At 41.7% G+C, this 12,262-nt stretch overlaps 1 protein-coding gene across 3 annotated transcripts in view; it reads left to right on the forward strand.

Moving 5' to 3' along the window:
- Positions 1-12,262, forward strand: part of INSC (INSC spindle orientation adaptor protein) — a 130,485-nt gene that overhangs the window by 19,071 nt on the left and 99,152 nt on the right. For all 3 annotated transcript variants that reach the window (XM_053284444.1, XM_053284445.1, XM_053284443.1), the window contains exon 6: positions 5,913-6,038. In XM_053284444.1, coding sequence (XP_053140419.1) covers positions 5,913-6,038 — 126 coding nt within the window. The remainder of the gene's footprint in view (positions 1-5,912; positions 6,039-12,262) is intronic.

Raw genomic sequence — 12,262 nt, forward strand, 5'->3', positions numbered from 1 at the left:
ACTGGTTACAAACAACCTGCTGTTTGAAGTCAGCCATCTTCTGGTGGCTGTTTTGTGTGCACCTGTTCTGTTCATTGAGATCCAGTGTGGTGTAGTGGACAGAATGTTGGACTCAGATTGTGGAATCTTGTGTTCAGATTCCTGGTTAGTAATGAGATGGTGACTTTGGCCCCAGACACTCACTCAGCCTGACTTCCCTCACAGGGTTATTGTGAGGGTAAAAGATTAATACTTTGTGTGTAATACCATCATGAGTGTCTTAGAATGGCATACACATTTAATAATAATCTGCCCTTTTTGCCTTGGGCTGATTTTGAAATACACCGTTTTCCACAAGCTTTAGGGCAAATCCATTCCTGCTACAAGTAGTCATGAAAGACAACAGACCCCTGGGTACTGAGTTTGAAGTCTCTTCTTCCAGAAGATGTGTTAATTGTAAATGCCTCTTTTCTCTTAATACACTGCCTCTTGCTGACAATATGCTTATAGTTCAAATTCTATCAGTGGTTTGACATGGTGGCTTTTTGTCACACAATTGTTTGCAGCTAATGCATGAATGTCAATGGGAATCTAGCAGTGCCATCCATTTAAAGCTCCCACTCAATACAGCTGTAGAAAAGAAAGATAGCCCTTCAGCAAAGCTTGATTGTCTTGGTGCAATTCTTTTAACTGATAAATTGTGCAGGTTTTTAATAGGGAAGTGAAGAACTGAACTGAACCTGATTCAATTCGAACAGGCCTGGTTCGAGCAGTTCAAACTTGAACTGAAACAGCCTTAAAAAAAAAAAAAAGCAGCTGGTCCAAGTTCAAACCAAATTAGGCCCGGGACCAGTTTGACCCGGTTCAAGGCGGTGTAGCTTGTAAAGGCAAATCAGGTGAGGGTTCCCTTTTACAAGCAAAGGGAATCTTTAAAAAATTTTCTAAGGGTGGCCGGTGGGATGAGGGGATTGACCCAGTTTGAGGGGCTGATGCTTGTAATCCAGTGAGGATTCTCATTTACAAGCAATGAGGAATCCTTCCTGTAAGACTTTACTAAGGGTGGGCTTGGGGGTGGGTGGGAGAGAGGGCACCTTACTGGCACCAGCTCCTCTAAACCCTGGGGCTTCCCCCAGCAGTGTGGCCCGCATGGCTGTGGCCCAGTTCTGGTGTTCACGCATCAACGGAGACGGGAACTGTGTTGCTGCCGTGTGTGCTGCACTGCTGGGTTTAGAGGAGCCCGCAGACCCCTGTCACTGCCCCACCACCTGGCCACTCTTAGAAAACTTTTCAAGGCAGGATTCCCCTTTGCTTTACAAACATCACCCCTTGAACTGGGTTGAACCTTTCTGACCCTGTTCAGTTGAGCAGACTAGACCACCAGCCGGTGTGACCAAATTGGTTCGCTGGCTAGAGGTTTGATTCAAATTCCGTCTGAATTCTAACTGAACTGCCAAAACTGGTTCCGTGCACATCCCTAGTTTTTTAATGCTCATAGACAAACTCTGCACTGTAGCTATTACGATTGAGTTAGGATAAGTGAGGTCTAATTGGTTGTTGTTCATGTGAACAAGAATTTATTTATTTATTTATTACAATTATATCCTGCTCTTCCTTCAAGGAGCCCAGAGCAGTGTACATGGTTATGTTTCTCCTCACAACAACCCTGTGACGTAGATTAGACTGAGAGAAAAGTGACTGGCCTAGAGTCACCCAGTGAGTGTAATGGCTGAATGAGGGTTTGAACTTGGGTCTCCCAGGTCTTAGTCCAATGCTCTAACCACAACACCACACAGGCTCTTTATAAAACAGCTTGGCCACATTCAGACATTTCATTTTACTGGGTTTTCCCCTGAGTTCCCTGATGATGGCCATCTATAATTCTGGTCGGTAGCTGTGGAGCAGCAGCCAAACTCAAGGGAGACATAGCCAAATATCGCAGGTGAATATTATGTAGGACAAGTGGGGATCATTTGGCCAGTCGGGTGGGGGGGATGGGGGAAGCCTAGGAGAAGGGACAGAATTGGGCTCTGAGAAAGTCTGAGGCTAATTCTTTTCTCTTTGTGGGATGATCTTTTAAACTGTGATGGGGAGGAAGTTCAAATTAATGGTGGAGTGGAGTGTTGGTGGAGAAATTTTATTCAGAGGATTTACATCCAGAGGCACTCTTACCTCTGGACTTCTGGGCTGAAGTCCAGGGCCTCCACAGCCCATGGAGGCCTCCAAATCCTCTTTAGTCTGTCCCGGGTGGTGTGGTTGCCCGGCCAAGCATGATGATGCTTAATTTGCAAGGTATGGGTGGGAAACTCCAAAGGCCTTTAGGTCCAGGTTCCAAAATTACTTAGGGGCACCTCTGTTTACATATTCTGAGTACAAACTCGGGGATTCTTCCTGTGATATGGAACACTGACACCCTAGTATTTCATATCACAGAGGGAGGCGCTTCACATGATTAGTGTTAAGCGCAGGGAGGATTAGTGTTAAGTGCGGGAAGAGTGGGCTTAGCCTGCTCTCTCTGCACATGAGCAGAGTGCTCGCCTGGGGTGGCCAGATAGGCTGCCCACATGACTACGGGCTCCATCACAGAGCTGGTAACAGCAGTGGGGATCGGGGGCTGCCCGGCCCCCAGAAGTCCCAGCATGCCCCACGGGAGTGTACGGGGCATGCTGGGGAGACCTCCGAGGCTGGGAGGCTTGATGGAGCCTCCCAGTCGGAGGGTCTCCTTTCAGCATCTCACGACCCAAAAACCCGGGTTAGCAGAGCGCTTGCTCCAATAACCTGGGTTAAGGGGAGAGATTTTTAGGCAGGCTAGCCTCCAGAAAACCACTGGGCTTCCCTGCGGCCTGGTGGTTCTCACAACCGTGCAAAAGCGGGCTGGGCTGCATTAGCCCGCTTTTGCATGGTTGTGTGAATAGTCTCAGGGAGTGTCTCCCCCTTCTAAATATAAGAAAGCTGCCACTTCAAAAGATGCATCTTTGCCCTGCAGGATCATATAAGGATATATGATTGTATCACAGACCCCCACCCCTGAGAGGAAGTGATAAGCATAAGATCTGGCACTCTTATTTCTATCTTGTTCAAGAACATTCTTGGAAATTGTCAGGAGAAGGGTCAAATTTCTCCTGGCTACCCTTCTGGTCTCCCTAATGAGTCTTCATTCAGTTTGAAAACTTATAAACCACCCTTCAGTAGTAAGACTCTCTTGGTATTCATTCTGAAACATAGTAAGTTTGCATTATATATAATGTGCAAGAGAGCTAGTTAAATATTATTCTGAGATAGTGCATATAGTTTCTGTTAACCACTATGGTAAATAAAAAGCATTGCTAAAATTTAATCTTCACATGAAAGGTATACTCATAGCGTATTCTACACATTAACTGTAACTGATTTGTTTCTAAATTAAAATCAGTCTAAGGAAATCTAATAAACTCTTCTCTTTTTTATAAAGAATCAAAACCAATTTTGATGTGAAGTCCTTGTACCACTATTGCAGATTAGTCTCTATCAACTTCATGTGACTATTCAAGAAGCAATGGCTTGAAGATGGTAGCCTGTGCATTTAGTTTTCATTCCAGAAGTCAATCAATAGAATTTCATTCACTTTTGCTTTGCTGCTGCCCTGCCAGTACAGCTTTCTGAATTGTCTTATTGCTGTGTAATGCAAATGAAACAGGAAAATAGAACAATTTTATGGAACTGCAAAATCACTAAAGCTGAGATCCCAAGCAGAACTAAGATCAGTTCTGAAATAACTAATGACTAGAATTTCAGCTGGATGCACAGGAAGTTTTATTTCTTCCCCAGGCAGTTTATAATTGTTTAAATCATCTCCCACTCCACTATAAACTGCTAATTGCTGCATACCCATATTTCACCATGAACCCAGATTAATTGCTTCTCTTCTCCCCTAGCCCCTCTTTTCTTGACATTTCAAAAAATGGCGCCTTACAGAATAGATAGCAATCTTACAGTTATTTCTTTATGGCCAAATGCTATCAAAAACAATAGTGTCTTGTGACATCCTGAATACCAATGGCTTTGTTGTGGCATACGTATTTGTATTTGTAGAGCCCACTTCATCAGATGCATGAAATGTTATCCACAGTTGGCAGGTACTTATGTATACACACATGGGTACAAGGAAATATATTTGTGTAAATGGTGTGGCCTAAAGGCCGTGATTTGCAATGGTCATAGGTTTGTGACATTTTGTATGCAGAGCCAAAATGTGTACAAGATAAGGGCGAAGTGTCCTGTTCACAACAACAGTCACTGTGGGGGAAAAATCAAATGAGCTGATAAATTCTAGCTCAGCAAAGCCATGTTGGAGCCTTGCTTTGAAGGGAGTCGTTCAGGTCAGCAGCAGAGAGCCCTGGGAGAGTGACATTTCCCCCCACGCATTGCTGGCTAATTGCCATTTGCCACGAGAGGTGAGCAGCAACAAGCTGCCCTGCCCCTCTCACAGGCTCTGACCCATTGTGTGCATCTGGTTTCACCCCTGGCCTGTGCTGATGGATTCCCCTCACTGGCTCTGCCTCACCCTTGCCTCCCACATTCACCCTCTTTCTCCTCGAAGGCCACTCTGCCACCTCGACTGCTGGCTGTTCATATGGCATGCGCCATGAGAGGCAGCATGGTCAGTGACTGCCTGGCCTCTTTGTCTCTGGCTGCTGGGCTACTAAGCCAGCAGCAGCCGTTCTCTTCCTCTCATTCCCACCGTCTCCCCTTCCCTCCAGCATCAGACAAGTTTGATGCTGGAGAGAAAAGGCCAGGCTGCTGCTGCTGCTGCTGCTGCTGCTGCTGCAGAAGACATACTCCACAAATGTGTACAGAAATTGTTTCAAATGCATATTAGTTAATTCAGAATAATTGCCATACCTACAGAAATAGGGCACTGCAAGACCCCAAAGTTATTTACAATACATGATTTATATTATATTGATTATATTATTTTATATTGATCCAGTAAATGATCCTATATTATATTATAGACTATTACTGCCACTGTTTTGTGGACCAGTATCCAAGAGTGCTATATTCAATGGCCCACATCAGGCAGCAACGATATAGGAAGATGCTGAAAGGCATCATCTCATACTGCGCGGGAGGAGGCAATGGTGAACCCCTCCTGTATTCTACCAAAAGAAAACCACAGGACTCTGTGGGTGCCAGGAGTCAAAGTCGACTTGATGGCACACTTTACTTTTCTTTAACATCCAGACTAATGTTGTGGCATAATGCTGTTGCACTAGTGTAAGGATGTTGTGCAAAGAAGGAACATCTGTTCCAGGCTAGGTCTTGTACTAGTGGGAGATGACAAGTTGCACAAAAGGTTGTAGCACAACCTTTGTCATTTTAAAAAAGCTTAAGAATGTATGCCTGTACTAGGGCACATATTTCTAATAGACTCATTCAAGACATCCTAAAGAGGTAAGATAGGTAATTCAAATGATTGTCCTGATGTAAATTTTATATCTATTCCTGTACGATTTCCAGAAGGCTGAAATAGATAGTGATATGGTGTAGGGAATCAGAAATTTGGCTAAGGATGGAGAATTAGCAGAAGGATCCACCCTCCTCTATTTTTCATTTAAGTGCATATTAGCCACAGAACAAACTGTTTTCTTCTTAATATTTCAAGATAATGTTGTAATCACAAGACTAGAAATGATAATGGCAATTCTCTATATGTGCATCGTTTAATTTAAATGGGAGATACATGAAAAGTAACAACCATTAGCTTGCACACACCTCTCACTAAGCCTTACTTTCATCATCAAATTATAAAAGCTAATCAACTTGTCTGATTGGTTTGCTCTTAACATGTCTTCATTCATGTCTTCTTCATTCATCAACAGTGAATACAGAAGAAAAGACTGTAGGGTAATTTACTTCAACTTATTTTTCTCGCTTCCCTTGAAATCTTTCAACAGGAAGGAGGCATAACTGCTCTCTTCAAGATTTGCCGCCAAGATTGTTTCCGGTCCCTATATCCTCAGACGCTCAGGACGCTGGCATCCATATGCTGTGTGGAAGAAGGAATTCAGCAGCTGGAAAAGGTATTAACATCTCTGCACTCTGTTTCTACAGAAACAATATATTTTGCTCACTGTTTTGTAAGAATATGTGTAATCCAACCCAGGAGACAGGGCCAGCTGAAACCATACATCCTTTCCAGGAAGGAGCTTGTACCCCAAGATAAGCTGTCCATATGGTGACAAATTGTTCAAGAGATCATTCTTTTGTGTCTGTGAGTGGTAGGAATAGATTAAAGTTGCAAACTGCTTCCCATTGAAATTACTTTTAAAAAAAGAGTTATGTATTTATCCTTTCAAGAAAGCTCAGGGTAGAATACAGAGTTATCTCCCCCCCCCCACACATTTTTTCTCACTACCAGGGGTGCAGATCCCCCTAAGCATTTGAGGAGTCCCCCCTTGTTTTACTGAACCTCTCCTGTCAAACCTAATAACCTACATTTGCCTGCAAAAGTGTCTTTCCTTCCTCCACCAAAAAATTAAAAAGTTGTTCCTCAAGCTTTCCTTCCATCTGCACCTCTGCTCACAACAAACCTGCAACTAAGTTAGACTGAGAGATAGTGATTGACTTATGTTACTCAGTGAGCTTTGTGGCTAAGTGATTTGGTCATAGCTCTCCTTGATTCACCACTCAAACCACTGCATCACACCAGTTTTTGTAAAACTCCTATTTATTGTAATGGTTGTGAACTGCTTTCTAATACATTAGTAGTTTGTGCCTATAGATCAGGGCTGCTCAACTTCGGCCCTCCTGCAGATGTTGACCTACAATTCCCATAATCCCTGGCTATTTGCTACCCTGCCAAATTTGCCACTGTGGCTGGGGATTATGGGAGTTGTAGTCCAAAAACAGCTGGGAGGCCTATGATGAGTAGGCCTGTTATAGATACGAAGCAGGTCATAAGTTGCAAGCAATCCTGCTGGGAAGGGCTATTGTGCTTCAGACCTCCTCAAACTTGGCTAATTGATGTCCAGTGCATATGAACATTGTTACATCAGATTCTCTATATGTCTCTACATGTCAAAGCATCCAGAAGCTCCTTCTATCTGAGAAAGGGGCCTGGCTTTATCTCTTCTTTGTGAGGCATCCCAGAGGCTCTGGTTGGTCTCTGAGGGAAACAGTGTGCTGGACTAGATAGGCCTTTGGTCTGATCCAGCAGGGCTTTTCTTAATGTTCTATCTATCCATGCTAAAATGACAGTTACTTCCAGTGACTGTTGCTGGTGTTTATCTTATGTTTCTTTTTAGACTGTGAGCCCTTAGGGGACAGGGATCCATTTTGATTATCTTTTTTGGGGGGGTTATTTCTCTGTGTGAACTGCCCTGAACCATTTTTGGTAAGTAAGTAAGTAAGTAAATAAATAAATATGATAACAACCAAGCCCTTTAGATGTTCTGGACTCTCTGGGTTACCATCAAACATGGAATAATAAATTAGCAGGCGTTGCTTTTCGATGATGATGACGACGACGATACAGATGATGATGAATTAAATTCTATGTACATGGGGCAAGTAAATATAGAATTGTCTGCTAAGAAGTATATGAAGTGATTATCTCAATGTGTTAGATTACTGTGTTTAGAAATCTGTGCACTCTAAAACCCAAACTTCACAGAAATGTGGTGAGATCTAAATAGATCCATTTCCTTTATCTGACATCCCTGCAATGTATCATAATTTCAGCTAATTAAATGACACATAAGGAGTAGAACTGAACCAGCTTTGAATAAAATATAACAGATGAGCATCAGCAAGAGATTTTCAGCAATATATTATGCAAGCTAATTTCAGCCCTCAGAGGTAGATATTTGACAAGCTCTTAAAGTAAACGTGAACATAGTCTAATTTGTAATTTGGATTGTTCAGATTCACCCTTTCTTCCCTCAAAAGTACATTGTTAAACTTGGGAACATGAGTAGTTTTACCAGTCACTAAATTATGACCTCATCCTTAGTATTTCATAAAGTGCATCTTGTATGTTTGAATAATGTGCCTCTTCAACTTAATGATAAATGATTTCATTTCTACTTTACAATGCCATGCCTTGTAATTTAGTGCTTAGAACGGAAGCAAAAAAAGATAGAGCATCTGTAGCAAAAGCAAACACTGTAAGCCAATTGTCAAAGAATATTTTCTATATCTTACTTGGGCTAGAAGATATCTTGAGTCTTTCTCAATTATGAAACGTATTTCTTATCTAAATGATACAAGATGAAAGTATACAAGCTGGTGTCAAGAAACTGCAGCCAAACAGGTGGCAATGACCAACATGTTCGGCAGTGTTTGAGGGCAGACTAAGAGCCGTGTCACTCTGCTAAAGGCTTGCTGCACAGCTATTTGTGCATACAGGGGGCGGGGGAGCTATTTTCACTGCTCTCCCCTCCCTACAAAACTATCTTTTGGCTTCCATACATACATATGTAGCTTACATACGGTTCCTTTTTTTTTTTTTGAAAAATAATTGTAAGGTATGATGAAAAAAATGCACACATTTGTTTTTCGCTTGAAGACAAATAGGATGCATTTAATGTAGAAATTGTAGAACATCCTTATGAAAATTCTCATACATAAACTGATCAGCTTTCAGGAAGATATTTGTCTTTTTTCCTGCTTTTAAAAATTGTCATTCTGAGCAGCCACTGCATCTTCCTTATGTGGTGTTTGTTTTAATGCGTTTTATTGTACATCTATATCATGTTACACAATACATATAATAATAATAATAAATAGCACAATCTAATAATAGCACTAATGCACAATAAATAGTGCATTAGACTTCAGAACATCACTTTAAATTGCAGATTCATGAAATTGTTGGGAGACAAAGCAATGAAATGTAAATACGTTCGATCAATATATCTTTTTATGAATTAGTTTTCTAAGCCACAAATGTGTACATAAAGCCATTTGAAATAAGACAGGCTGTATCACCTAACTGAATATTTAATGCTATGTTGTTGTAACTGGGAGTGGCACATTCACCAAAGTGATTATAATAGTTACAGGAGATAATAGAAAAATCCTGTACAAGTTCTTCAAGTAGTAGACCGCAGATGTTTGAGCTGAGACAATATAGTACAATGTGGACCAACTGATACTATTGTCACAAGAGATTGAACAACCATATCTAATGAGTGTTCATTCATCATTCCACATTATCCTGGAGGAGGTATTCTATTGAGTAGAGTTCTACAGGGCTCTTTCCTGGGCCCTGTGGTGTTCAACATTTCAATAAGTGATTTGGATGAGGGAATAGAAGGAATGCTTATCAAATTTGCAGATTACATGAAGATGGAGAGTGGGGTAGCTAACACTCTGAAAGAAAATATTGAAACTATTGTGACAGGCTTGATCATTGGACTAAATCCATCAAGATAGAGTTCAAAAGAGAAAAATAAAAAGTCCCACATTGTTAAAAAAAACCAAATGCACAAGTATAGGTCAGGAAGACCTGGTTTGGCAGAATACATATCTGAAGGATCTAGGTATCTTAGTGGACCACAAGTTGAACATGAGCCAGTAATGTGATGCAGCCGCAAAACAAACAAACAAACAAACAAACAAACAAACAAACAAACAAACAATTAGATATTTATTTATTTTTTAAAAAATGCAGTCTTAAAGTGCATTAGCAGAGGCATAGTGCCCCAGTCATGAGAAATAATAGTCCCACCCTACTCTGTGCTGCTCAGATGTCAGGTGGAAAACTAGCTGATAAAACAAAAGTGGTAGTTTTGGGTACCAGCACAATCAAACACAGATGGACAATTAACAGTCAGCAAACAGAGCAATGCCCCTCCTTTAAATATTTGGGTGTCTCCTTTCAGAGATCTTTAGCTTGGTCAGTCCATCTTAATGCAACCCTATTAACTACATGATGTACAGTGAGGAAAAAATATTTCTGTATTAAGTAATTCTGCAGCTTTTGTATGGGGCAGAGATTTGGGGGTAGAATGTTAAAGTAATTGGGAAATTAGAAATAGTCCAGAATAATTTCCTCAGGAGAATTCTGGGCCTTACCCCGGGCACCCCTGCTGCGCATCGAATAATGTAGGCAGGGCTGCCCTCATCTCTGCCCATCTGACACTGCTAAAATATTTTAAGAAACCTGACAGCCTTCCAGAAGTCTAGTTAAATCATGCTGTTGGCACTACCTGGAAGTTTTTCACACATGGCTCTATGCTTCGGGGTATCTGAAGAGTGAATCAGATTTGAGGCATTTTAATTTGAGGGATTAGATGGACTATTTGCATAACCATCAGCACCTCCTTCGCATAGCCACCAGCACCTCCATCAACACCTTTGGAGAAAGCAGAAGCCCTAGAGCCGCCCCCCCCCCCGCAAAAAAGCTGCTGGTCCTGGTCCCTGATATCCTTCAGGGAGGTCGGGTTAAATCCAGCGAATATGTGGACTGGCACGCTCCAATCAGGAGTGGATTCAGCGGGAAAGCCCTGTCTGTAAAACCTCCAAGAGGGGAATCAGTGGGAAGATATGCTATCCCATATTTTACAGGTGTACTCTCTGCTTTCACTAGAGGAACCTAAGTCCTGGGGTAGGGAAAAAATCCATGATTGGCTCCTTGAGAAGGATGCCAGCCAAGATGCTGTTTTGGTCTAACACTCAAAATTCTCCCTATGGTATCCTCTCTACAAGAAAAACAGATCCACTTCACAGTACAGGTGGACCTCGTTTTATGCAGATCCAGTTTTGTGTATCCGCAGTTGGATAATTGACACCCAATCTTGGCATATGTGGACAAAACCTAGTATAAAAGGGGTTAATTCCACAGATTGGGGTGCCTGGCAATGACCTCAGAGGTCAAATGGAACCATTTTGAGGCTTGATTTATTTTTAAAAATGTGTTTTTCAATGGGAAAAAAGGCTGAATTTTTAATTCTGGGGGCAATGTTGGATCACTGAAGGCCTGCGGAACATGGTAAGGGACATTTTTTGCCCTTATTGCCCATTTCCCACCATTTAAAACCAATTTTTCAGACCTCCAGGAACCTAACCCCCATGATCCCATAGAATCAATGACTCTGTATTCGCTGTTTCACTGTCCACAGTAATCGCAGAGACTGGAAAACCCCGCAAATAAAGAGATCCACCTGTACATTCTCAACCTCATCCGTGCACCACTAAGGAAGGTATATACCCATTTACTTTTTCAAACCCTGCCCTTGGCATATCTTGAGGGTAGATTTCACAAAATTCCTGTGGAAAACCATCTCTATCCATGTGGCCAGTGGCAAGTGGAGGACATTAAACATACTACAGTGCTCCTTTTATGGAATAATAAAAGAAAAAACACTGGGTCAGATTATTGATAAATTCACAAGTTCTGAAGCAGAATGTGTTAATTACTTGCTGGTGGATGTTTTTCCTTATGTTTGTTATCAAGTGGCCATTTTTGCTTTATTGTTTTTTAAAATTAGGAAGAGAACTGTATCTGCGAGCTCTGCTACACATACTGGCTAAGTTTTAGTTCTAGTACTAGCTCTCTCATTTGAGTTGTACTCTTCAGAGTTTTTATCTGCAGTTAGGTTGGGAAATATAGAACTCACCAAAGGAAGTACTTTTTAACACAGAGCATAATTAACAAAAGGAAAGTACTTTTTCACACAGTGCATGATTAATCTATGGAATTCTCTGCCATGGGATGTGGTGATGGCCACTAGCTTGAATGGCTTTAAAAGTGGACTTAGACAAATTCATGGAGACAGGTCTATCAATAGCTACTAGTCTGGTGGTTATAGGCCATCTCCAGCCTCAGAGGCATGATGCCTTTAAAAACCAGTTGCAGGGGAGCAAGAACAGGAGAGAGAGCATGCACATACCACTTGCCTGTGGGCTTCCCAGAGGCATCTGGTGCATCACTATGTGAAACAAGATGCTGAACTAAATAGGCTTTGGGCCTGATCCAGCAGGACTGTTCTTATGTTCTAATTGATTGATTGATTGAATGATTGATTAAGTGACATCAGGTTGGTGTCAACTCTTAACGGTCTGTCTTCAACATGGCTTTTAAGGTCTCTCAGTGGTGCATTCACTACTGTCATAATCGAGTCCATCCACCTTCCTCTTCTTCTCTTTTCTTCAACTTTTCCCAGCATTATGGACTTCTCAATGGAGCTAGATCTTCGCATAATGTGTCTGAAGTATGATAGTTTGAGCCTGGTCGTTTGTGCCTTGAGTGAAAATTCTGTTTTGATTTGTTCTGTGATCCATTTGTTTGTTTTCAAAAGTC

Source organism: Hemicordylus capensis, chromosome 1 (assembly GCF_027244095.1).
Source record: "Hemicordylus capensis ecotype Gifberg chromosome 1, rHemCap1.1.pri, whole genome shotgun sequence".
Classification (NCBI taxonomy): Eukaryota; Metazoa; Chordata; class Lepidosauria; order Squamata; family Cordylidae; genus Hemicordylus; species Hemicordylus capensis.